This window comes from Silurus meridionalis, chromosome 27 (assembly GCF_014805685.1).
Source record: "Silurus meridionalis isolate SWU-2019-XX chromosome 27, ASM1480568v1, whole genome shotgun sequence".
Classification (NCBI taxonomy): domain Eukaryota; kingdom Metazoa; phylum Chordata; class Actinopteri; order Siluriformes; family Siluridae; genus Silurus; species Silurus meridionalis.
The window spans coordinates 15,493,585-15,521,224 of record NC_060910.1 but is presented as its reverse complement, the minus strand read 5'-3'; the positions used below and the strand labels follow the sequence as shown (position 1 = coordinate 15,521,224).

General features: G+C 39.8%; 2 protein-coding genes across 3 annotated transcripts in view; one reads left to right on the top strand and one right to left on the bottom strand.

Annotated features, from left to right (window-relative positions):
• The window catches only part of ssh1a (slingshot protein phosphatase 1a), a 41,414-nt gene extending 34,641 nt beyond the window's left edge, over nucleotides 1-6,773 (bottom strand). Inside the window, exon 1 of the mRNA XM_046841672.1 lies at nucleotides 6,358-6,773. Coding sequence (XP_046697628.1) covers nucleotides 6,358-6,429 — 72 coding nt within the window. The 5' untranslated portion in view covers nucleotides 6,430-6,773. The remainder of the gene's footprint in view (nucleotides 1-6,357) is intronic.
• A 5,254-nt stretch (nucleotides 6,774-12,027) lies between these two features.
• On the top strand, nucleotides 12,028-25,650 carry LOC124380481 (D-amino-acid oxidase-like). Of its 2 annotated transcripts, none has more exons than XM_046841523.1 (11): nucleotides 12,028-12,184; nucleotides 16,626-16,821; nucleotides 17,317-17,431; nucleotides 19,245-19,321; nucleotides 20,585-20,650; nucleotides 20,784-20,838; nucleotides 22,667-22,771; nucleotides 22,867-22,949; nucleotides 23,737-23,854; nucleotides 24,142-24,240; nucleotides 25,023-25,650. In XM_046841523.1, exons 2-11 carry the CDS (start codon nucleotides 16,628-16,630, stop codon nucleotides 25,143-25,145), a joined length of 1,035 nt encoding a protein of 344 aa, XP_046697479.1. In that variant the 5' UTR covers nucleotides 12,028-12,184; nucleotides 16,626-16,627; the 3' UTR covers nucleotides 25,146-25,650. The 2 variants fall into 2 exon arrangements, with proteins under 2 accessions (XP_046697479.1, XP_046697478.1); XM_046841522.1 differs by lacking the exon at nucleotides 12,028-12,184 and adding an exon at nucleotides 14,380-14,496.
• The last annotated feature ends 1,990 nt before the right edge of the window (nucleotides 25,651-27,640 follow it).

The following is a 27,640-nucleotide window of genomic DNA, read 5'->3' as shown; positions in this document are numbered from 1 at the left end:
TATTGGAGGAAACCGCAAATGGGGACTAAATGTGAAATGGGGGTCCACAAACCTTGGACCGTCCATATAGAATACTTTATTTTTAACGTCAATGTAACAACTCATATGTAAAGCAATTACTTAATTAGACACCTTCAGCAGGCCACCTTTTGTACTTGAAACCTATTTTCTCAAGTAAATTACTATTAAACTAGCATTCATTTCCCCCGTCACTTCTTTTAGGTTGTTTTTTGGCTGGTGCAAGACCATTTCTGACCAAAAGCAGGGTCATCTCTGCCAGTAGGTTAAATCTTGGCTGGCAAATCTTGGCCTTCCCACTTTCATGTGCAAATTTGAACCTGGTCAGATTTAAAAAGGTGGCTATTTGGCAACCCGGATGTTTTTCAGAATTCTGATTTAAAGCATGCATTATAATTCTACCTGCACTTTAACTTCAACGTTGGGCTAATAATGTTTTTTTTACTTATTAATAGTGCAAACTACACTAAAGATAGATTCCTCAATCTGAAAGCAGGGATTGAAAAGGACGGAGGGGTGTGGCGGAGAACATGGTTCCTGGCCGCACAAACAAGGTTTCATCATAACAATAAACGCTTTAAAAATAGTTCCTCATTGTGTGTGGAGGGCAGAACACCGGTGATTAGGTTACAAACCATGACACAGAACAATGAGATACTCAGGTAGGCCAAGTAGGAACAGCAGCCCCACACCTGAAGAGGAAATGACTGGCTTAAGCCCGAAACTGCCCTCAGGAGACGCTTTCCAACAACGCAGCCTTTCGTCTCGCTCTGTCTACATGCAGGAATACCGCTGACTCGAAGGAGGCACGTGGTATATATCGTCTTTCAGGCATGTGATGTGATGTGATGTGATGTGATGTGATGTGATGTGATGTGATGTGATGTGATGTGATGTGATGTGATGTGATGTGATGTGATGTGATGTGATGTGATGTGATGTGATGTGATGTGATGTGATGTGATGTGATGTGATGTGATGTGATGTGATGTGATGTGATGTCTATCCTAGCTAGCTAGCTGGATGTAAATGTACATTTGGTTTATTTGTCCCATTTTAAAACCCTTTTGTGGGCGCACCTTGAGATAGCTGGCAGTTTATTTGCAGCTTGTGGCAAAATCAAACCTGTCCCTCAGACCGCACATGTGCTTATAATGTTTTTGGATCTGCATTTTCGATCACCTCGAGGTGGGTGAACCCACAAAAGGGTTTTCAAATGGGACCAATAAAACCGAATGTTTTGGCGTTCCCTCCCCCCCACGCAACTCTCATGGGATCCGAAACGCTGAGTCAGTTGCTATTACTGACTAGCAAACAAGCAACACTTGCACTAATGAGTGCGATGGTGTTGTGGGAGACAACCAGTCCTTCAAACATCACTTGGTTCTATAGTCATGTCTTGGATTTGATATCCAATTGATTCTAGCTTGCATTGTTCAAAAGCATGGTCGTGCTGGGATTTGATCTTGTGACCTTCCGATCCACAGTTCAATAGCTTAACCACTGAGCTACCACCTCATGGCATGATATTTTTTTAAATATGGCTTGTCTATAGCTCAATATATTAGGGGTTCAAGCCTTAACTACCACTGTTGAGCCCTTGATCAAGGCCCTGTGTGTGACACTGTATTTACAAACTGTCTATTCGGGTTTAGGCTAAATATTAGCGCCCTTGGTCTGCCACAATTGACCTTAACTGAGAGGGTTACATACAAACTACCTTCAAATATGGACAATTAAAGTCATTTGACCTCTTTCTGAACCTCCTCCTGATTCCTCCTGACACCTTACTTCTGGATGAAGTTCTCTTTAATGGGAGACCACCCAGTGAAGCTGAGGATGGTTCCACATGAACAGCCTAAGAATCAACGAGAGTTCAATTCAAGCACCATGAAGAAAGATTCAGACTGTAATTAATATAAACAGTCTGCTACAATGGCTCAGGGCTGCAATTTCCATTTGCATTTCACTGTCCATCAGTGTAGAGTTTGTTAACCTCAATAATGATATAACTATAATTAATGGACATTCAGGGCCACCCAAATGAGAATGGGTTCTCTTGAGTCTGGTTCCTCTCAATGTTTTTTTTCATACTATCTCAGAGTTTTTCCTCACTACTGTCGCCACTTAATAAACTTATAGGGACTCACGGAGGGCGCTGAAATTAATATTCGCAAATAATTCATGCATAAAATCGCTAACGCTTTGTGCCTTCGCCGACGAGTTCTTTTGCGTGTAATGTAGGACTTCAAAATTTAATTTATCTTAAAAGGAGAAATTCCTGACGATCCCTCATATCGAGGGAGTAAATGAATGAATGAATAAATGAATGAATAAAGGATGGATAGACTAAATTAATTTATGAATACATCAATTACTATCTTGTGAGTTTGTAAATTTGTAAAAGAACATATTTAAAAAATTAAATATTAAATGTTAAAAAAAACCACACACATCTATATTACCCGAACAGGTCCAACAAATGTAAACGATTAAATACAAATGTTCCATTTATTTTATTTAATGGATTTAATTTGTCTATTTAATTGAGTACTCAATTTAATCAATATAATAAAGTATTTCTAAGTTCAACCAAGCAGGCATTTTATTTTAAATGTTTTTTAAAAATGTAAACTGCTGCTGATCACGAAAGTTAATAATAAACATTGTTTAAAAAAAAAAAAAAAAAACACACAAGCACTTTTTTTTTGTTTTGCATTTCTTCCCTCTAACTGAAAGTGAACAGAACCATGCCTTAAAAAATAAAGTAGGTTCAGAACCGTGAATTTTGTGTACCGTTACACACCTCACGTACAACCTTTCACTTTTTATTTGATAGAAATTTGAAAGGCTATAAGAGGACAAAACACACAGAAAATAAGCATTTACATTTAAGCCATTTGGCAGACACCTTTAGCGCAACTTACAATTACCTCATTTATACACCGGATCAATTGAGGGGCCTTGCTCACAGGTTCAGCAGTGGCAGCATGGTGGTACTGGGATTTGAACTCATGACCCTCTAATCAGAAGTCTAACATCTTTTCTGCTAAGCTACTTTAAACCTTCAAATGGCTAACTCCTCACTTGAGGGGTGAACGTAATAAATATAGATATTCACGTTGACATTGCTTATTAGTGAAACCGTGAAGAGTGTGTTATAGTGGTATACTGCTGCACTTGCAGAAATAATGCTGTGGCATCATTTCCCATGATCATTACATCATTACATCACCCAGCTCTAACACACACATACACACACACTCTGTCTCTAATCCAATTCTGACTTTTTCTTTTTGGACCCATCCTAATTCACTAAACCAGGTATTGGGTCATCAGCTGCCTCTCTTTTCCTCTCCTTCTCAATCCCTCTCCTTCGCTCTAATGGTGTGAAGCGATGACATCACCACAGCTCAGTGTCCATCTATTGGACGAGTTATTCTGCAAAATCCAAATGTGTGTGTGTGTGTGTGTTAGTGGTAAGATAATGGAACAGCCCCACCCTCACCAGGGACAGACCACTTAAAACCTACCACCCCCTCCTCTTATAGAGTACTACAGTCCCTTAGGGTACAGTGACGTCATTAGTGCAGCAGCGTAATCTTCCATAAAGCCTACAGAAATTATCATGTTGCTTTAATGCTTCTTGAACAGCGATTTTTACACAACCTGTTACATTAGTTTGACTGGTGCATGTGTGTGTGTATATTAAAAATATATATATAATATAATATAATATAATATATATATATATATATATATATATATATATATATATATATATATATATATATATATATATATATATATAAATATATGTGTGCGTGTGTTGCCTGCGCCCTCTACTGACAAAAAGCTGCAAAATCTCCAATGACGTCATAGCAAAATGTTGAAAATAACTATACAGAACATGTAGCATTGTTAAGACACATCATCTGCCTTGTTACTGATATCAACAAAGCATCGGGCTTGTGGGTGTTCTTATGCGTCCCTCAAAAGGTCATGCGATGCCACTGCCGTTTTTGGCAGAATTAATCGCCTTCCAAGCGAATGCCCTCTAAGAACCATCCAAACAGATCAAAGGGTGTCACGTTTAAAGTTTGAATCGGATGAATCGGATGAAACGTGTATTGTTCTCGGCCCTGACGTAGGTCGCAATACATCCTCAAACCAACTTGGCATCAGTGCAATACGTGCGCATAAGGTTAATGGTTCACTGCATAGGAAAATGTCAGGTGCACATTCAAAATCAATGGGTCATTGTACTCGCAAAAAGATGTGTATAACATGATCTAGTTATGGTAGCCTAACCAAACCTTCTGCACTGACAAATCTTCGACATAAATCTAATATATTAAACATATATGTACATTTCTTATAACAATTTTTTTTTTTTTTATAAAATATCACATCACCAATTACTGGAGGTGTGCAATCCTACACAGCATTGGATTAAGACTTATTCCTATATATAAACTATTTTATTGTGCAATATATGTAGTTAAATATGAAAGATATATTGTTAAAAAAGACCACTATCATTGTTGGGAAATTTTATTACACACACATTTCCGATGTGACGAGATCAACATAGAAAAAAAGGCAAAATATGTTTTCTTTCCTATTCGGTCATTTTGGGTTTGTTTTTTAATGTATCTATTTGGTTCCTGAAATAAAACGTATCGTGTCAGCTCAACAAAATATGACATTCATTCAATTGCATATTAAAATAAATGACTATAACTAGCCAATTCGTCAATTTTCATTGATTTGTGTAATTAAAAAAAAATAACTAGAAAGTGAACATGAATTCACGTTGCTAGGAGTCAAATACATGTCGTGTTAAATGTAGACAGACTTTATACTCGAGTCTAAGTTCCTCAAGTATAATATTTTACTCAAATTTGACCTCAGGTGCTAAACTATAGCTAAAGATCATCTAATATTTACAATTTCACATCAAATTTGTTAATATAGTTCAGATCTAGCTCATATATAAGGTGCACTTAAACTTTTTCTACCTTAAATTAAATTCTATAGAAACCAAATCTCTAAAAATAATCAATGCTATACCTACTTTGATCTACTTTAACCTCAAATGTAATAGTTTGTAGTACATACAAACTTTTATCCAATAAATAATGAAAGTATATATAATGTTAAATAATGCAATATAACAATAAATAATGTTTATACTTTTCAAAAACAATTTTACCTCAGATTTCATACTATAGTTCAATGTTCATGTCCGAAACGATACCTGTCTGTAAACTCGGATTTGAAATGTTCTACAAATATATACTTACGATATAATTTTATTTCTTTATTTTGATCTCGCACAAATGTTAACGCTAACATTTTTTATTATTTTGGGGGTTTTCTTCTCTTTTTTTATGCTACCTCAGAGGCCTTCAGCTCATATAATACCTACTACATTACAGGATTAGTGACAGAATATGTCTTTCTGCATTTATTAAAGACAAAATAAACAATAGAGATGTTTTTATATATTGAATATGTCTATTGATAAACAAAAAAAAAAAGAAATAAACATTTCTCATCAATGTGTACTCTATAGTACATGCACAGACACCATTATTCTAGCATGGACTTGATCATAAATTACTATGAAACGTGAACATGTGGGTTATTAAACAAAATGAAATGTTTTGTATATATTTATATTAAAGACATATGCATATAGATAACAATTCTGCTCCATCATTAGCTAAGCTGAGTGACTGACAGGCAGGTACTGTAGGTATACAGGGCGCTGTGCTAGCTAGCATACCGGCTAGTTCATCCCCACATTACAGGGCTGAAGAATAAAAATAAACGAGTGTATACATTTTATTTTCATTATAAAACGTTAAATATGGCTGTCTAACAAACTAATTTGGGGCATTCATAGAGTGTCATGTTAGTTCAAGGGGAAATGGAAGGGACTGCGTGGTGTGTGTGAATGCAGACGCTAGCTGGCTAGTCAATGATCAACCAGCTATACAACGGAGTGGCTTTCTGCGCATGCGCACACTGTCAGGCTGCTGTTAGTGCTTTTTCTAAGAAAATTTAATGAGCACATGTAAGATTCAGACCGGCAAACACACACACACACACTTGTGTATATATATGCGTGTATGTGTGTGTGTATATATATATATATATATATATATATATATATATATATATGCGCTCGCGCGAACACGTTCTCTCTCTCTCTCTCTCTCTCTCTCTCACACACACACACACACACACACATATACACAAACATGCGGGCCTCCTACACGTCCCCGCGTCTCGTTAAAACCCTGCCTTTCCTGTTCCTGTTTCCCGGCTTACCGTCTCGGCGTTGGCCGTGCTCGCGCTGGCTGTGCTCGGGGTCGGAGATCGCTGCAGCGTTACCAAAGCCATGCTGCATAAACCTCTACTGATCCCCCCTTCCTCCAAAAAAATATCCCTATAAGCAAACCCGAGTCCAAAACGGTTTCGAATAGACGATTCAGGTCTTCACCAACGGGTAAAAATGGCCCCAAGGAGCTGTCGGCATCTCCGGAGGTTGAGATGCGATCACCGTGGCGCTTTGCATGGCATGAAGCCTCGCCTTGGTCGTGGTCCGGAAGGCGAGCTGCTTAAATCGGTGGCATGGCATCAGATTTCTAAAGCATCCGCCTTAGATGGCATGAAGTGGTCCTCAACTGGAGCTGAGTCAGGGTGCTGGATCTGAGTCCTACTGAGTGATCATGATGAGTCTAGGAGCGGCTCAGCTCAACTCACTCTCTCTCTCTCTCTCTCTCTCTCTCACACACACTCTCCCTCCGTACACACACTACATCATCAGGACACGAGGATGGTCCTGCTGTTGGCTGTTACCTCATCAGTCACACTCTATATATTTTTCCCTACCTATGGGATTTTTGGATGACAGAAAGCAAAAATACATCATACAAAGACACTATTTGCCTTCATGCACATCATGATTTCCTCGAATGGAGACGTGAGGCTGGGACTGATTTCTTCTCAGCCCAGTTTATAAAGGCATCATTTGTATTTTTATCTCCGACTGCCACTAAATCAACACACACAAGCACACACACTCTCTCAGTATATTTGATCATCATTCGGACTGAATTTTTTGTTATTTCAACAAAAGTCATTTGGAAAAAATATTACAAATATTGCATAATACATAAAGTGGCACTGAGCTGCTTCCCATCAAATCCAATGGCTGATTAAGGCAAACGTTTTACAATCTTATAGCTTTATCCATTCCCTAAACTCGATCCAGATTACCACCTGGAGGCCACATAAACACCTTGAACTCCCAGTTAGTCCAAAATGTCACCTCACAATGTCCTTCATTTTTATAATCCCTACAGCGGCTACCTTTTAAATTTAAAATCTACTACAAACTAATGCTTATTACACACAAGGCCCTACAAGGTTTGGCTCCTATCTATTCATCCAGTCTTCTAACATGCAATCCATTATGCTTTTTGCAATCTCAAAATTACAGACTTCAAGTAGTTCATAGAATAGCAAAGTCAACTAAATGTGGTAGAGCATTCTTCCATTTAGCTCCTAAACTTTTGAATAGCCTTCCTGACAGTATTTGGGGACTCAGACACACTCAGTTTAAATGTGGATTAAAGACATACCACTCCAGCCAGGCATACACATAACACATCTGATCAACTGCAGATTATTGAAGTTGGTGTTGGTGTTAAGTCCATAATGATCTTGAGATAATTTATGAGTTTTTCAGGAGCTCCTGTTTCCACAACTCCAACTAACTGTATATTTACCTGCGTACCTGCACATCCACATGCAGATGGAAGGTATCCTCAACCCTCGTTCTGAACACTGGCATCCCACAGGGCTATCTTCTAAGACCACTACTCTGCTCCTTGTTCACCATAAGCCAATATTTTCTTTAAGTATGCAGATGTCACCATCGTGATCGGCCAGATCAGCAACAACAACGAATCAGCATGATGTGGCACCAACAGCCTGACCCTCAATGCCATTAAGACTAAAAAGCTAATTGTGGACTTTTGGAAATCTAACAGCAGGAGACACCCCCAGTCTACATCAAAGGAACTGAGGTAGAGAGGGTCTCCAGTTTTAGTTCTTGGGAGTTCACATCTCTGAGGATCTGTCCTGGCACCAAAACACTTCGGTGCCATGTCTTTTGCTAAGTGATGTGCACACACCCCTGCCATCTACATGCTGTTAAATAAAATGTGATTCCTTAGACCAGGCTACCTACTTTCATTGCACCATTAAGCCTTTGGCACCCATGACCCTTTTGTTAGTTCAATGAACCTACGACTTTTAGATTAGACTAGATTAGATTAGATTAGATTAGTTTAGAGTAGAGTAGATTAGATTTAAAGGTACTAACCACTGCATATCAGGAACACCACCAAAATTAACAGCTGTTTTAAAGATGGTCTAACCCAGTTGTCTGACTTAAAAAATTTGGCCCAACCTCTTCACAGGTGAAATTTTAGCTATTGACCTGCATTTGACCTGCATATGCTCTCAAAACATCAACCCAGCCATTAGGGTTGCACATGCCAGTGCACTCTTAGTGACGGCCCCAAGCCCAGACAAATGGGGAGGGTTGCGTTAGGAAGGGCATCCAGCTTAAAACGTGGCAAATCAAATATGCGGTTTAGGAATCAGAATTTCATACCGGATCGGTCGAGGCCCAGGTTACCAATGACCGCCACAGGTATTGTTAGCCAACAGGGTACTGGTGGAAATTGGGCTACTGTTGGCTAAAGGAGGAGAAGGAGAGGAGGAAGACGTCTACAGAGACAGCAGAAAATGGAGAAGTGGAGGTTAGGGTTGGTACATTAAATGTTAGTACTATGACTGGTAAATGGAGAGCGGTATCTGATATGATGAAAAGGAGAAAGGTAGACATGTTGTGTGTTCAGGAGACCAAGTGGAAATGGAGGAAGCCAGGAGAATTGGAGGGGGGGTTTAAACTGTTCTATCATGGTGTGGATGGAAAGAGAAATGGTGCAGGGGTGATTCTGAAGGAAGAGTACAGTAAGAGTGTAGTGGAGGTAAAGAGAGTTTCTGATAGTGTGATGAACATGAAGCTGGAAGTTGAAGGGGTGATGATAAATGTCATCAGTGCTTATGCTCCATGAGTGGGTTGTGAGATGGAGAAGAAGGAAAAATTCTGGAGTTAGTTAGATGGAGTGGTAGAAGGTGTACCTAGGAAAGAGAGATTGGTGATTGGGGCAGACTTTAATGGGCATGTAGGAGAAGGGAACAGAGGTGATGGGTAGGTATGGCTTTAAGGAGAAGAATGTGGAAGGGACGATGGTGGTAGATTTTGCTAAAAGGATGGAAATGGCAGTGGTGAGTACTTATTTTAAGAAGAAGGAGGATTATAGGGTGACGTATAAGAGTGGAGGATGTTCTATGCAGGAGATGCAACCTGAAAGAGATTGGAGACTGTAAGGTGTTGGCAGGGGAAAATGTAGCTAGACCGCATTGGATGGTGGTCTGTAGGATGGATTTGCAAGTGAAGAAGAAGAGGAAAGTGAGGACTGAAAAAAGAATTAGATGGTGGAAACTGAAGGAGGAAGACTGTAGTGTGAGATTCAGGGATGGTGGTGGTGGTAGAGAGGTGCTGGATGATTGGGCAACTACTGCAGAAGTGATAAGGGAGACAGCTAGAAAGGTACTTTGTCTGACATCTCGAAATAGAAAGGAAGACAAAGAGTCGTGGTGGTGGATTGAGGAAGTGCAGGACAGCATAAGAAGAAAGAGGTTGGAGAAACAGAATTGGGATCGACAGAGTGATGAGAAAAGTTGGCAGGAGTGCATGGAGATGCGGTAGCAGGTAAAGATGGATGTGGAGAAAACCAAGGAAAAGGCATATGAGGAGCTGTATGAGAAGTTGGACACTAAGGGAGGAGAAAAGGATTTGTACCGATTGGCCAGGCAGAGGGACCGAGCTGGGAAGGATGTGCTGCAAGTTAGAGCAATAAAGGATGGAGATTGGAAATGTGTTGACTAGTGAGGAGAGTGCGTTAAGAAGATGGAGGGAGTATTTTGAGCAGCTGATGAATGTGGAAAATGAGAGCGAGAAGGTTGGATGGTGTGGAGACGGTGAAGCAGGAAGTGGATAGGATTAGTATGGAGGAAGTGAGTTGGCATGATTAAGAAGTGATTAAGAGGATGAAGAGTGGAAAGTCGGTAGGACCGGATGACATTGTTATGACATGTGACAATGTTTAGGAGAGATGGCAGTGGAGTTTTTAACAAGATTGTTTAACAGGATTTTGGAAGGTGAGAGGATGCCTGAGGAATGGAGAAGAATTGTTCTGGTATCGATCTTTAAGAATAAGGGAGATGTGCAGACCTGCAGTAACTACAGGGATATAAAGTTAATCAGTCACACCATGAATTTATGAAAAAGAGTAATGGAAGCCAGGCTGAGAGAAGAGGTGACTATCTGTGAGCAGCAGTATGGTCTCATGCCGAGGAAGAGCACCACAGACGCATTATTTGCTTTGAGAATGTTGATGGAGAAGTACTGAGAAGGTCAGAAGGAGTTGCATTGTGTGTTTGTGGATTTAGAGAAAGCGTATGATAGAGTGCCGAGAAAGGAGTTGTGGTACTGTATGAGAAAGTCAGGTGTGTCAGAGAAGTATGTGAGGATGGTACAGGACATGTACGAGGACAGTGTGACAGCAGTGAAGTGTGCAGTAGGAACAACAGACTGGTTTAAGGTGTAGTTGGATTGCATTAAGGATCGGGTCTGAGCCCTTTCCTGTTTGCAGTGGTGATGGACAGGTTGATGGACGAGGTCAAACAGGAGTCTTCATGGACCATGATGTTTGCGGATGATATTGTTATTTGTGGTGAGAGTAGGGAGCAGCCTAGAGAGGTGGAGATATGCGCTGGGGAGAAGGGGAAGGAAAGCCAGTGGGGGTAAAACAGAGTACAGGTGTGTAAATGAGAGGGAGGGCAGTGGTGTGGTGCGGTTGCAGGGAGAAAAGGTGGAGAAGGTGGAGGAGTTCAGGTACCTGGGATAAACAGTGCAAAGTAATGGAGAGTGTGTTAGAGAAGTGAAGAAAAGAGTGCAGGCAGAGGGGAGTGGGTGGAGAAGAGTGGCAGGAGTGATTTGTGATAGAAGAGAATCTGCAAGAGTTAAAGGAAAAGTGTATAGGACTGTGGTGAGACCTGCAATGTTGTACGGTTTAGAGACAGTGGCATTGACTAAAAGACAGGAGATGGAGCTGGAGGTAGCAGAGCTGAGGATGTAGAGGTTTTCCATTGGGAGTGACAACGATGGACAGGATTAGAATTGTTGCTCTCCACAAACATGGCCTAGGCTATAAGAAGATCAGTAACATCCTGAAACTGAGTTACAGTACAGTAGCCAGGGTCATAAAGAGGCTTTCCCAAGATGGGTTTCATTTAGAACAGACCTCGCAAGGGTCCATCGGTGAAGTTGAGGTCTCGTACTGTGCATCAGGTGCAGAAACTGCTTAAAAAAACGGATACACGAGTGCTTCAGCATTGCTTTAAAGGTTGCAGAAGCGAAAGATTCGTTTGTCAGTTGTGGTAGAGCGGCCTTACGGGTTCGCCTTCTACCCAAATTATGGCAATACTCGCTGTGATGGTCCGTGTAAAGTGGTGTTTATTTACAGCATGCTCAAGTGCAAAGTCCAAAATATATACAACTCCACAGAAAAAAAACAAGTGGGAAAAAACCAAAAATAAAGAAAATCTGAGGAACATTAAGAAACCTATATACAAAGTAGGAGCACCTGCTCATGTGCATTCATTACAACCGCTCTCCAACTCCACAAAACAACACTCCTACAACTCCCACCCGAAATTGAAGTGGGAGACTGGTTTATATAGTGTAAGCCCCTCCCCTTGGACTCAACCATTTCACCCAAAGGGGTTTGGTATTTGGTAGCCAGTCATAGAATGGCGTAATAACATTATATATATCATAATAAATAATAAACATAATAACAATAATAATAACAACATTATAACAATACCAATAATAATAATAATCACAAAAAAAATGTCCTATCAAAATAAACTTGCCGACTTTCGGTTTAACTATTCAGCGCTCCGGTTGGCTGCCGTTCAAGCTCACCCGGAAGACCGACGCAACAAACAGGTGAGTACATAGAACTTAAACAACAAACAACAAACAAAAGGAAACATAAATAACATGTACACAAAGAATTAGGAAGTCATTTCGCGTGTGTGTGTGTGTGCGCGCGCGCGCGAGTGCGAGCGGCGTGCTACCTGGCGTGTGTGTGCACCCACAGCGCTGTAGCGAGAACGGAGGAAAAGTGAAAGTGTAATGTGTGTGTGTGTGTGTGTGTGTGTGTGTGTGTGTGTGTGTGTGTGTGTGTAGCGTCATGCTGACCATAGGGACAACTCGGTTTACATGGCCATGGCTCAGAAGGAAGCCTCTTTTGAAGTTGACTTACAAGAAAGCCTACAAACAGTTTGCTGAAGATGACCTGTCCAAGACCATGAATTTCTGGAACTATGTCCTGTGCTCTTATAAGACTAAGATATACTTGTTGGCTCAGATGTGTGGCGACACCGTGGTGAGGAGAACCAAGAAAATTGTGTCTTGCCTACAGTCAAGCATTGTGCTGGTCTGCAAGCATCATGGTCTGGGGCTGCATGAGTGTTAATGGTACTGGAGAGTTGTGATTAATTAAGGAAAACATGGTTTCCAACATGTACTGTGACATTCTGAAGCAGAACATGATGCCCTCCCTTCAGAAACGTGACTAAACAGTGGTTTTCCAACATAATAATGACCCCAAACACACTGCCAAGATGACAACTGCCTTGCTAAGGAAGCTAAAGTTGATGGTGATGGAGTATGTCTCCAGACCAGAACCCTATTGAGCACCTGTGGGACATCCTCAAGCAATACTTTCAAGTACTCAGTGCCAGAGTCTACTCGAGTGAAGAAGTAGTAAATCTGTACTGCCATACAAGCTGTACATTGACTGCACTAAAGTGGTGGCGGGCCGTGCATTTGGAACCTGGGCCTTCAGTGGGGACTTACCCGACTTAATCCACCCCTTAATACCACCACTGTCACATCGCAATTATAAAAACCAACAAAACAATACAAAAAGGCAATATAACAAAGCGTGGCATTTTACATATGGAGGGTGAATACCATTTTACTAAAGCAAGTTCCAAACCTCTACACTACAGCCGCAACTGTGCACCTACATCATCTGGAGCAATTCAGAATCAACATTTGTCTAATAACTTAACAAAAACATAAAAAAATGAAATACAACCTACTCAACAAAGATGCAGACTCATAATCTGCAGTGCTCCTCAGAAACTGTAAGCCAGTGGTACCACTTCCTGGGCTGAGACAAGCTAGCTAGCTTCGGGATTGACCGACCTCTCCTCACGATGTCTAGCTTTTTCTTAAAAATAGATTTTTAAGAATGTTCGAGACCAAATCAATTTCTCTTTCTCCGTCAGCCATTGTGGGCATAAAAAGTCTAACTCTGATGTATTAATGTGTGCAGAGCTACCCACGTGATTTGCCAGTCAAACTTGGCTGTAACGGTTTCCCTCTGACCAACCAATCAGAGGACGGAAAACTGCTGACGCTATTCTGGCCCTGTGAGGCAAATTTTAAATCTGATTGCTTAAAGAAACTATTTTCTTTAGCAATTTATAATATGGGTACTAAGGTACAATGGCCAGCATTACTGATTGTGAAGGCCCTGGGCAGATTAGATTGACATGGCAGGACATAGTAGCTGAAATCTGATTGGACAAATATCTAACGTACACATACCTGACTGGAAGCAGTACAGCCAAGAGAAATGTTACAAAATGAAGAGAATAAACTGTTGGGAATAAATTAATACAATTTCAAGGAGCAAATATTAGAATTTAGGTTGTAAATATAGGTCAGTGCTTCTGATGTGTATAGGCCAGCAGAGAAGGCCTTGCTGGCCCTGACGGCCCACTACTGCTCTACAGTATATCCAAGTTTTATTTCTATTGTATTGTCCCTTGAGAAGATATACTAAAATGGTTGCTGAAATGTAAGGGGTGTACTCACTTTTTAAGAATGACTGATTTCACAAAAGGTAGCTGAGTAAAAAGTAATATATTTGTATATAAGTAATATATTTAATAAAATTTTCACTTTACTTGAACTTGAATTCAGCTTCATGAAGATTTGGTTTGCATGGGTTGAAATGGAAGATCTTGAGTCTCATTCCATAGAAATTTGAATAAACCTTTGCAGTGAATTGAAACACTGACTGCACCCTAGGCCCAGGCCTAGGGAATTACAATAAAGTTCATTTGGAGTGTAGTTTAGAGGTTGGAGCTTTTCAACACAGCACTGTGTTACTTTGTACAGTGTTACATAACACTGCTGCAGCTTGTAAGTTCGTCTGCAGGAAGAAGCGCAACCGAGCTCTGGTAAGTCTATTTCTTTTAAATTTAAACCGCAAACTTAACATCTTATAAAATCTATCTTACATGGAGAAATGAAAAGAAAAACTTCGAGGAAGACAATAGGCTGTGTCATACATTTCAAAATGTGCTAGGAAACAATGCACTTCTGGTTTTGTGCGCAACAAAATAATTATACTAATAATTCATAATAATATTAATATCAAGCTGGCATTGTTTTGCATTGGCCAGCATTACGCATTCTTCACAAGCAAAACCAATACAGAACTGAGGATATATTCCATGTTACATAAAGCAGTTGCTCAGTGTCATGAGTGTGTGAAGTCATATCAAACATATATGTTTTGCACAGCTCTATGTATTTTAAGGATAAATGCAATATTCAATATATATTCATAAGCTTGTAGCAGGTCCTTTGTATTTGTGTGAGTTATAACAATACACAATGCATGATGGCTGTTATGGTGTCATATAATGAGTAATAAAAGTGCAAGAGGCTAAGGTCCATTTAAAACAGAGTCTGTAAAGAATAGATAGAGCGATTTATTAGATATGTAAAAAAAAAAAAAAAAAAATCCCCTTTGAAAAAATCAAACAAATAAATATTTTATATTTATTGCCATCTTGTTTCAGATGTTTAAAAGAGAATAGTTGAAAGTTATTAACTTTTCTGTGCTGTTTTAACCCTTATTCGCTTGCAACTGGTCATCTGGTGTTTTTATGTGGGTTATCTCATTTATTGTATGATTTAATGTAAGAGAAATCCACCAGCTGTGAACATGGCACGAGTTGGGTTGCCAGAGTGAGATTTTTATGGTATAACCTGTATGAACTTATAGAAAACGGAAAAAAGAAAGTTAATCAAATCAAATCAAATTTGTATGTATGTGTATGTGACAAATAAAATTTGATTTGATTAGATTTGATGAACTTTCTTTTTTCTGTTTCTTTTTTTTTCTTTTTTCAATTTTCTATTTACAGTACAGTACTGTATTTTCAAAAAGTTTAATGTATAATCATCTAACCAGTGTAATGTAGGTTCTGTGGCAAACTTGAATATCCCATACACAGTGGTCACAAACAGTGAGTTGTTGGGCCAAAAACTGTATATTTGGTTAAACAAGTTGTTTACTGTTATTTGTTCATGCCGACTCGTAATTTATTGACTGTTTTCTGAATTTTGGAGAATGAATACTAAATCAGCTTCATATGCCTCGCACTAAAGGTAATCAGGGAGAGTCACGCCCTAAGACCCTGCTGTGCAGACCCTTCGTGGTTCTACTGTACATTTCTTCTTCCCCAAACCAGCAACGAGCCAGCAGATCACAACTCTGAAATGTTTTACGGATTAAAACTTTGCACATTGAACAGCAACTACATCAGCGTTTTTTGTTCAACTTTAGACTTTGACAGGGTTCTTTAAGACCCTCCCCTTTTTGGGGGGTGTCAGAGGTAATGCAGGCCATGCAGATGCAGGACTGAGTCAGTAAATCTGGTCAGCATTAATTTCCATGCACAACGTATAAAGTGGCTCGGTGACTGGCTGAGGTTTTCTCTGGCAGAGCCTGTCAGTCGACTAGAACAGGACGCATCACCTAGCATATGTGTTTACTCCTCTGCCACTGATTTTTCCAACGTTGTACAGAATTGAGCAACAACGCCACATGGGCCCCATTCTGGCTAAGAGATAGGCTTTGATTTCCCATGCTGCTTTTGCTCGTAATTCCTGGTGTATTTCTTGCTTTATTCCAAACGAATGGAGAGATTTGACTCCATCAGCCAACTCTATTGTGCCAATAGGTCTTGCCCCTTAGCATGAATTGAGCAAGCAGTCAGGTGATGTATGCTATTCAGTGAAAAAGTGTGTACCATTGGTCGGATCCGTGAAAGGTGTTTGTGGCAGTCATTTTAGCTTGCCATTGCACAACAAATAGATAGACCTCTTTAGTGACTCATAAATTTATTACAACCTTTTTAAAAGGCTGAGGCAACTCTCCCTACCACAATAGCTCACTGTGAAATCTGCAAAGGAAGCAAATATGCTACAAGAAATTATAATCCATAAATTGTCACACATTTGTAAACTGATGCACGGAAATACAGCCGAATGTTGCTTTAATATTGTCTCTTTGCAGCCATGCGAGTAGCAATCATCGGAGCCGGGGTCATCGGCCTTTCCACAGCCCAGAGCATTTACGAGCATTACCACGACAAAGCCCGGCCCTTGAATATCGATGTCTACGCTGACGTCTTCACTCCTCTGACCACCAGCGACGGAGCAGCAGGACTGTGGCAGCCGTACCTATATGACAAAGGCAACATCCAGGAGACGTAAGGGCGGGAAATGAACCAAATTTTATGTGGCAGGGGGCTGAACACTCAGCTTCTGCTCAGCTAGATATCTAATAACCTTATTCCAGGTGATAATGGTCATTTAGTGTCCTTAGAATAGCGTTTCAGACTAGCATTAAGCCTTAAGAACAATAGGTACTTCCAAGAAGCAACAAACGCAAAGCATTTTTTTTTTTTATTTATAGTTGTCATTATTTATTTCTATTTTTGGTTCTATGACCAGCAAATATACATAATAATTGGGCCATTTCTACTTCTATATCCCCCTCTCCAATTTTTTTGCCAATTACAGTCCACTATATTTGCCATACAGATCAAGTCCCAACCCAATTTTCAATTCCATCAAAACAATTCCCAACACTTTTTGCATCTTTGGAGTATCTTCTCCAGCATTTTTCCCCAGTGTGTGAGTGCTCACGAGCGATGCAGCCTCTTGATGTCATTCTCTTTGCTTCCGTTTTTTTTTTCTTCCAGAAAATGGAACAAAGAAACATTTGATTACCTTCTGAGTTTCCTCAACTCTCCTGACTGTGTGCAAATGGGAATATTCCTGCAGTCTGGCTACAACCTGTGCACCCGACAAGCCCCGGTAAAACACCTTTTTTCTGTTGTTTGTTTATTTGTGAGATAGAGATATAATAGTTCAATTATAAAAAATAAAAATAGCATTGATAAATCTAAGTTCAAACTTTTTAAATTTCACATACAAAAATAATTCTTAGGTTTCCACCAATTATTGTCCATATGCAGTAGTGTAACTTACTAACTTATACATTTGGATTGGGAAACAAATACACCGATATTAACTTCATGAATGTATAATATTCAGCCAAATATCTATAAGATAATTCTTAATATTAATATAAAATAAAATTTTGCCCAAACCCTCTAACTGGAGAAGACGTGTCACATATTAATACAGTTAATATTGTTCCAGGCATTTCAATGCAAAACTTGTTTCCTGGCTTTCTAAAATGCATCAATGTAATTTTTAGCATGTTAACCTGCCCTCCTGCTCTTGGCCTGTTTAAAATCTGTGGACATTCTGTGTAAATATTGCTGTATAGTTTTTAGGCTGATTAATAGATCTAATCAGTTCCACATTAGTGCCAATACTGTTATGTAATTTACTAACTTTATACACTGTGGCACAGTCAAACAGAAAATTGTGGAACTCAGAGTTGACGACTCCATTCATAAAAGCCTTCTACAAGAATGGTATAAGAAAGGTAATGTCAGTGTCATTACCAGTTAGAACCTCATGACTGTGCCCCGTCTGCTCATTTAAAAGCGCTTTAAAAAAAGAAGTGCCCAGGTGCCCGCTTCGTTCCACAACACGCATCATTGCTGTTTGGAGCTGGTTTTTTTTTTAAATGATGCACCTACAAATCCTTACAGCCACATTATAAAATCCTATAAGAATCCTTTCCAGAATATTAGAGGGTGATATAGAAGCAAATGTGGGGGTGTTAGGAGTCCAGACCTATATTATTGGTGGTTTGGAGTATAGGTCAGGTGTCCACGAAATGTATATAACTTGAACACTATTAAAATGAATTAAAAGTATTGGGACACCTGACTTTTCCAGCTGTTACCGCAAACTTGGAGGCTCACAAATGTATTGGCTGTCTTAGAATTGAACTAGGAGACTAAAATTTGTTCCAGCTTGACAATGCCCCTGTGCACAAAGTCAGCTCCATGAAAATCTGCTTTACATGGGTTAAAAATGTGTGTACGATTGTAAGAGCTATGACTGCATCCCTATTGAACACCATTGGGATGAATTGGAATGCAGATTGCACCCCAGGCCTCTTTAACTGACCTACATCAGTACCTGACTTTACTACCACCCTTGTGGCTGAATAAGCACAAATCTTTACAAGCACACTCCAAAATCTAGAAAATCCTCCCAGACATGTGGAGGATATTATAATAGCAAATGGGGACCAAACGTGGAATGGTATGTTCAAAAACCCCATACCAATCTTGGTGTCCACAAACATTTGTCCAAAATAGTGTATGAGCTACCAAGTAGAAAATGTTTTTAATCCATAGTCCAGATGTAGATTTAGATCCCTGATGAGCTGGTGGATGGGAAATAATTTCTCCCTGACACAATATGAGGAATACATCCTGATATGAACCAGACTTAAAGGGAGTTCATCCTCTTCTAGGTGACATCAGATGGTAGGATTATACTGTATATACTGTACACTTCTATTAATAGAGATGTTAATACCATTAACAAAGCGGAAAGTACTTCAGCTTTACTGGCTTTGTTTCGCTGAATATCCAATATTCTGGCAAACAGGAACAACAAACAATGAATCACAGTCTAATTACTTACCCAATACACTGTATGTCAAAAGTGAATAATAATGTGAGTGTCTCTTCCTCTGCAGGAGCCTTCATTTAGGGATATAGTGTTGGGGTTTCGGGAACTCACCCAGCGTGAGCTCGATATGTTTCCTGGATACAGGTACACACATTATTTTAAGACATTACAAAAGTCAAATAAACGCTAAAATCTGGAAGCGTCGATCTGAATAATTGATCTGCTTCTGTTGCTGTTCTCATTGTTGACTGCATTGTTAACCTTGGTGCTCTTAAAAAATGTGATCCCCGTGTTTCAACCCATGGCATGATTGTTGGTACCTGAAGGGCTGGTTTGAGTATCTCTATAACTGCTGATTTCATGGGATTTTTTCCATCTAAAACACTGTCTAAAATGGTGCATTAAAGAAATGCAATGAGAGCAGTAGGTTAAAGCTGTTCAACAGGCTACAGCAAATCAGATAACCACTGTGTATAACAAGAGTGGTGTGTAGAAAAGCATCTCAGATGACTACTTAAGGTTCTACTTTCAACCCAGAGGAGAAAGATGAGGCTGCAGTGGACACAGGAGCAGTAAAACTGGACAATTTAGTAAAGAAAATAAACTGGTTGAACAAATCTCAATTTCAGCATAGAATTTGGTGCCCACATTGTATGAACAATCCAGGCTGGTGGGGGTGGGGTAATGCTATAGGGATTTTATTTGGGGGGGACAGTTTGACCAAGTTAATAGCAATCAATTATCAATTCAAGGCTACAAACTATTGGAACATTGTAGCTGTTTATGTGCATACCTTCCTGACGACAATTTATCATCGTCTAATGATTAATTCTGGCATGATACAAAGCAAAATTCACGTGGCTTAATGAACATGACAATGTGTGCTCAACAGTAGCCTCACCAGTCACCAGATCTAAATCCTTTGGGATGTGGTTTAATTGAATTATATGAGTATATTATATGATCTCAATCCTGTGCCCAGAAAACCTTTCCCCACACTGTTACAGCACCTGACAAGTGGTAGCTCAGTGGTTAAAATGTTGGACTTGTGTTCACAAGGTCATGAGTTCAAATCCCAAGCTACCACTGCTGGGCCCTTGATCAAGGCATTTAACCCTCAACTACTCAGTTGGATACATGAGATAGCTAAAGGTTGCCCTGGAAAAGGGCATCTGCCAAATGGCATCAATAGTAAGCTGTTTTTATTCTCATACAAATTGATGTGTAATTACTTTATATACCTACCTACCATTATATTCATAAGTAATTATTCCAAATAAAATCATTACATATTAGTATTAATTTATATGCATGGATATGTTATTCCCTCAGCATTTTGTGCTTAGTATTCTTTTACTGTTCTCCATGCTCACCATAATGTCATTTTCTCTATTATGTTGTTCTCAGCATGGGTTGGTTTAACACCGCTATAATGCTGGAAGGGAAGACGTATCTGCCCTGGCTCATGAACTGGTGAGAGCTTAGGCTTATTCTCAGAGATGTCCTTAATGAATGTTTTACCAGGTTGACACCGATGTTTCCCTTTTATTCAGCTAGGCACAAGCCATGAGCAACAAGGAGTTTAATTCTTTCTTTTGTTTTTCAGGTTGATGCAAAGAGGTGTGAAGTTTCATCACAAAAAGATCCACTCATTCCAAGAGGTCAGACTGATTTCATAATTATATATGTATATAGTTTAATGTCTTCACATGTTACAGCTTGTTTTTGTTTTTTTTCTTTTTTTTAAGTTCTCCCATGTCATAAGGCGCATTGGACGACAAGGGCCTGATGGCCTACTTGCCATTTTCCTAGCAGTTTTGTTGCTAGCCCAATGCCCACCCTCCTCCTTTTGTAGCCGGGCTTGGAACTGTCCATGGCAGAATACTTTAACTATTTCCACAACTGAGCACCCATGGGGGGTTAATGGCCTTGCTCAAGGGTCCAAGGGTGGCAGCCTGGTATTGCTAAGACTCAAACCGAACCCCCAGATCCAAAGTCCATACCTTAACTACTAGGCTACCACCTCCCCTTCTGATTGGCACACCGATTTGTTATAAAAACTTCCACTCTTCCGGGAACACGTTTCACTAGATTTTACATTTACATTTATGGCATTTGGCAGACTTCCTTATCCAATGCCTTAACTGCTGAGCTACCACCTCCCCTTATGGTTTTTGTGTTCTTGTGGGATTGTTCTGATCATTTAGCACAAATGCATTAGTAAAGGCAAGTACTGATGCAGGTTAGGGAGCCTAGTGTGCTGTGTTCTAATTCATCTCAGTAGGGTTGAGGGTCAGAGCTCCATCACAGGCCACTCAAGATCTTCCACACCATTCCATGTAAACCCGATCGTATTGGAGCTGGCTTTGTGTTTAGGGGAACATGTTTGGGTATCCTTAAGCTAATAATAAGCACATCCAAAGACATCTTACACAATTGTGTTCCTCCCACATTGCAGTAACAGTTTGGAGCTGGACCACATATAGCTGGAAAGGTTAGGTGTCCCAGTACTTTTGCTTAAATAGTGTATATGTTTTAGCTCAATTTCCCATTCAGGACCCCTCCCTGCTTATTCAACACAATTTTTGTTCAGAGGTCAAGACAATTAAGTCATTAAAAAGTGCGTTCCTCTGTATAGCTTGGAATGAAATATCTTTTCTCCAGGACCATGGTAAAAGAGTGCAGGACAAAATACAACAATACACAGGAAATGGGTTGTATACTGTAAATTATAGCAATAGGGTCAGCATTCTATAAAGTGCCTAAATAAAGTTAGGTCATAGAAGGTTGGGCATTTAACTAGGTAAGCATTACAATGCAGAGGGGTGTTCAGTATTCTGACTGTGTCAGAGAAAGTGCTGTTGGTTGTGGTGGCTCAGATGCTCCTCTTTCTCTTGCCAAATGTCCATCAAGGTCTATGATAGAGGTGAAAGGTGTGTTGTGCAGCGGTTGTTATAGGAGGTGTCAATGTTTGGTCAAGAGACCCTGGTGATCTTTTGGGGTCAGGGTAATGAGACAGCTGGTCGCAATCTTCTATATTGTCCATCTATAGAAGATTGTAAGGATGGAGGGGGGAGTTCGGATGTCTTTAGGTTTTGTAAGAGGACAGAGGAGCCAAGAACCTAAGAAGACTCTCAGCACAGTTGTTTTGTTGATGTGCACTGGTGAAATTTCAGTCCTCTGAGACTCAGGTCCACTGAGATGATTGTCTCAACACCATCTTGCGAGCCACTCCGCTTCCTGTCCATACAATAACTCATAAATCATTTCGATTTGACCTGGACTTTGTATCAGAGTCATAAGTCAGCTCAGGCCTGAGGTGTTCAGTGTGTTGGTGCTGAGGGTTTTATTGCTCTGCATTATATGTAATGTATTATCTTTTGCGCATCTGAGCATATCAGCGTTGTCCTTATACCATCTGCCTGGAATGTAATTTGTAAAAAAAAGGCTTTTTTGCTTCTGGGTTTGGATATTTGTGACGTGTCGTAGCTGGCAGAGAGTGGAGCCGACGTTATCGTCAACTGCTCAGGCGTTCGATCGGGTGACCTCCAACCCGATCCGGAGCTTACTCCAGGCCGAGGACAGATAATCAAGGTCAGATGTCAATAGTTGAGCAAGTATTCATGAGTAACTGTGTATATAGTCTTGATAACTGTGATTTAAAATGTGGCCCTGTTTCGCTCCATTAGGTGGACGCTCCTTGGATCAAGCACTTCATCCTGACGCACAATTTCACATCAGGGGCTTACAGTACTCCGTATATCATCCCAGGGTGAGTAAGTGATCTAATGGGATTGACATGGGAACGTACTGAGATATTTTTGCATGATATTTTGCAATTGACCTTTCACAGTGCTAGTTGTCTAACTTATGTCTCCCATAACAAAATGTCCTATAACCATGAACAACTGTGTTGTGTGTTCACAAGAAATAAATAAAATACTCTGCTTCTGAGCACCACTTCTCTTTGCAAGTCTAATATATAATATAATAGGGGGTCAACCACCCTCCTGAGTCTCATTTACATTGAGCATTTGGCAGACATCTTTATCCAGAGTGACTGACATTCATCTGATTAATACAACTGAGCAGCTATTGGGTTAAGGGGCTCGTTTTCAGGGGCCTAGGAGTGGCAGATTGGTGTGACTGGGATTTGAACTCAAGACCCTTGGACCCAAAGGCAAACGCCTTAACCACTAAACTACAACCTTCCCAGTAAACATGCTCCAAACCCCATGTGTGTAATATTTGGAGTTAATTAAGCCCTCAACATTGCTTTGGCATCTTCCAGCCAGCATTGAGAGACAAACAGAAAATAATAAATGAACGATTGCTCTGATCGGATATATAGTATATATTTATGCTATTTATAGGTATATAATTGGTTCTCTTTGTCTTTTTGTTGCTAAATTATTTCTAAACTGAGATCGTACTTGTCTTTTCTTCTAATAAATATCCGATCCTACTACATTTTTTCTTGGGCCCACATCAAGCAGAATTTTTAACTTTATTAACCATGTCCACTCATCTGAATGTAAGCCTGCTTCCTACTTCTTCAGGAGTCGTCTGGTGACCGTTGGGGGGATATTCCAAGTGGGAAACTGGAATGATAAGAACACTTCCTTCGACCACAAGGGCATTTGGGAGAGAGCCTGTGCCCTGGAGCCCAGCTTAAAAGTAAGAGAATTATACTATGACAATCATTATCCATTTATCACATTCTAAATAGATCGAATCCTAATGCAATTTCACCATATCCGGACTCGATAACCAACTGACACATTTGAAACAAATTTTTAAACCCATGTAAAGATTTTTTAAATCAGTTTGCTTCCAAATTCCAATAAATTCTGATATAAATGTTTAGTTTCAAAGCATTAGCTCAAACTGAACAATGATAAAACCATTTGAATAATAAGCGGATTAATACACCATTATGTACGCTTTTTTCCCCCTAATGTCAGCATGCTCGTATAGTGGAGGACTGGACGGGTCTCAGACCAGTCCGCAGCAAAGTCAGGCTGGAAAGAGAGACCATCCGCTCTGGAGCCCACATGATCGAGGTGAGCTTTTATAACACCTGTTAGACCTGGGAGGCAGAAATAGTGAAAAGTACTTGGATTGGTTTGGGGTAAGCTGGACCGCAGAGTGAAGGCAAAAGGGCCAACAAGTGCTAAGCATCTCTGGGAACTCCTTCAAGACTGTTGGAAGACCATTTCAGGTGACTACCTCTTGAAGCTCATCAAGAGAATGCCAAGAGTGTGCAAAGCAGTAATCAAAGCAAAAGGTGGATACTTTGAAGAACCTACAATATGACATATTTTCAGTTGTTTCACACTTTTTTATGTAGTATATAATTCCACATGTGTTAATTCATAGTTTTGATGCCTTCAGTGTGAATCTACAATTTTCAGAGTCATGAAAATAAAGAAAACTCTTTGAATGAGAAGGTGTGTCTAAACTTTTGGTCTGTACTATATATATATATATATATATATATATATATATATATATATATATATATATATATATATATATATATACACACACACACATTGTCTAACAGTCATTTTGTGTTTTAACCCCCACAAAAACTTGAGACAGAAAAAACGTTTATCTGTAGCTGAATAACTGACCAGGAAGTCACATGACTTGAAGGCATTCCATAGCAGTCGTTAAATATAACTCAATCGATAAAACAAATATGACTCATTAATGACTAAAATATAGTTCTTTATTTTATTTGAGTAAATCCACTGCTGAACCTTAGGTTGATATTGGGTCTGATTTCGTGATTTTCAAAAAAAAAAAAAAAGCAACCTGATGCGTATGATGTCTTTCACAGGTAATCCATAACTACGGTCACGGAGGCTACGGCCTGACGATCCACCGTGGCTGTGCTGAAGAAGCCGCCCGTCTCTTCGGTGAGGTCCTGAAGCGGCAAACGAGAGCTAAATCCCGCCTCTAATTGTCGACTGCTGTGTTCGAGCGAGTGTCCATTCTAGCAACTTAATGCATAATCAGCGATCTATAATCAGGAATATGAATCTGCTCAGGAAATTTGCATCATGATCTCAAAGCAATGTGAATCATCAGGAAGTCACTTTAATCTATAAGAAGAAACTCCATTGGTCACCTATTTGTCCATAAACACCATTTATGTCACCATATGACGAGTTTTTGAATACAATTACACACATATGTATACACACACACACACAGGCTATTTCAAATAGTGTTTAATGTAGATACACATAAAGATCCAGTGTGCTGTAGGATATCTGCATACACACACACTCACGCACGCACAAAACTAAATTGCAGTGAACGCAAACGTTTTATTTCACCGTACAGGTGAGAAGCTCCTGATAAAGCTTGTCGCAGATGGAACGCAACTCCAAAGTTTCTTTGCAAAATACTTACAATAGAAATAACAAGAAGTTATAATAATAAAAAAACACAAATTAAACAGAGCATTAATTTTGTTGTATTTTGGTCTGTGTGTGTTTTCACCTTTCCTGTTTCAAAATACATTTTTCTCACACACACTATATGGACAAAAGTATTGGGACACCTGACTTTTCCAGCCATACGTGATTCTTCCACAACAGCATTGACAAAAAGACAGGAAACCGAGCTGAAGTCAAAGATGCTGCGATTTTCATCCATGCAGCTAGGACATTTTGGAGACTAGTCGAGGGAGGCGCGATTGAGATGGTTTGGTCATATGCAAATGAGGGACATGGGGTATATCGGTAGAAGAATGCTGAGGTCGTCTGGTTTGAAAGAGTCGGATGTTGAGGACTGAGCGATATGGAGATGGATGATCCGCTGTGGAGACCCAGCCGAAAGATGTTGTGGTTCTTCTACCTGTTACCAGAAAGTTGGAGACACACGATTGTTTTGGATGTCTCTGGATGTGCTAGTATAACATTTTCCCTTGAACTAGGAAAACCAAACGTCCCAGCAACATGAAGATTTGCTTCGCATGGGTTGGATTGGCCTCCTATTGAACTCTGACCTTAACTCTATTGAGATGAATTGCAACATTGACCGCACCCCAGGCCTCCTTACCTCACCTACATCAGTACCTGATTTTACTAACATTATATGGATATTAATATGGGCCCCCTGGTGGTCAGGATGCCGCGCTCTCACCGCTGCTGCCCGGGTTCAAATCCCCGGTCAGGGACCCAACCCCTGCCACTTTCAGTGCCGGTCCCAAGGCCGGATAAATGGGGAGGGTTGCATTAGGAAGGGCATCCAGCATAAAAACGTGCCAAATCAAACATGCGGAGGATCCGCTGTGGCGACCCCTAATGGAAGAAGCCGAAAGAAAGTTTTAAATGGATATTAATATGGATGAATGAATGAATGAATGAATGAATGAGCACAAACCTCCACAAGTACATTCCAAACTCTATCTTACCAAAATAATTAGTTGTTGATAAGGGGACTAAATTTGCACATATGAAATTTTGTGGTCAGGTTTCCACAAACTTTTGTCCATATTATGCAAATAAATCATATAAATATAATTGAAATTTTTTTTGCTGTTCTTACCGTTGCCTGTGTTTAGGTAGGCCATATTTCCTACGGTACAATCGACTAATAAAGGTTTATTTGTGCGTAAGCTGTGTGCGATCCTCTCTGTTACATTATTGAAGTAACAGTGTTGTGTGTGCAAATCTCTAAAATGCCAGCAAATGGCATGACGTTTACATTTAAACTCCAAACAAAAGAACAAACACACCACCACCTTTGCTGTGCACAACACATTTCCACTCCACAAAATGATTGGTTGTGAACGAGGTGTGGGACCCTGCTGTCTGCTTCACCACCAATGGAAGAGTAAGTGGGATTTCTTTTTTTTTTTTTTTTTTTTTTTGTGGAGAGATCAGTGCTGTAAACATTGGGTTTTATAGTAAAAAATAAACTCCACAATTCCTTCTTTTGGGTATTGATAACATTTAATTTACTCTAAACACACACACGCACAAGAATCCACTGCTGCCGTTAGACTCCATAATACCACTCATTCACTTCCCAGTCACTAGTTTTCATTTCACCCAATTGTTGACCCGTTTTGAAACTTCCTGGGTGTCAATTTTTTACACATATTACCACCCTAGAAGCACTCTGCCTGTAAAAGTGATTTTGACTTGGAAAAGGAGCCAATAGATTTGCTCATCAAGGCCAAAAGCAAAGCATATAATTTTTCCCAGGTGTCAGAATTCTAATCAGTCCGTTGTCAAATGGATTGCCGTCTTGGAATTGTTGGAAACGGAGCTCGGTTCAGCTCTGTGCAAATTCTTTGTCAACGTAATGTGCATGAACACTTGGTAAAAATATGGCATACAAAATCAAGCCTTTATCCAGCCCTATTTCATCTTTTGGAATGTTTCCGTTCGGCCTTCTTGAAACCACGGCTTCTAAAATCTGCTGTGAATTTGATTCAAAATG

Excerpts from the sequence above, each read along its gene's own strand:
- LOC124380481 (XM_046841523.1), top strand. The coding sequence starts at position 16,628 with ATGCGAGTAGCAATCATCGGAGCCGGGGTCATCGGCCTTTCCACAGCC. Across the intron at positions 20,651-20,783 it reads CTGCCCTGGCTCATGAACTG|GTTGATGCAAAGAGGTGTGA; the intron begins GTGAGAGCTTAG and ends TTTGTTTTTCAG. Across the intron at positions 22,772-22,866 it reads GCCGAGGACAGATAATCAAG|GTGGACGCTCCTTGGATCAA; the intron begins GTCAGATGTCAA and ends TCGCTCCATTAG.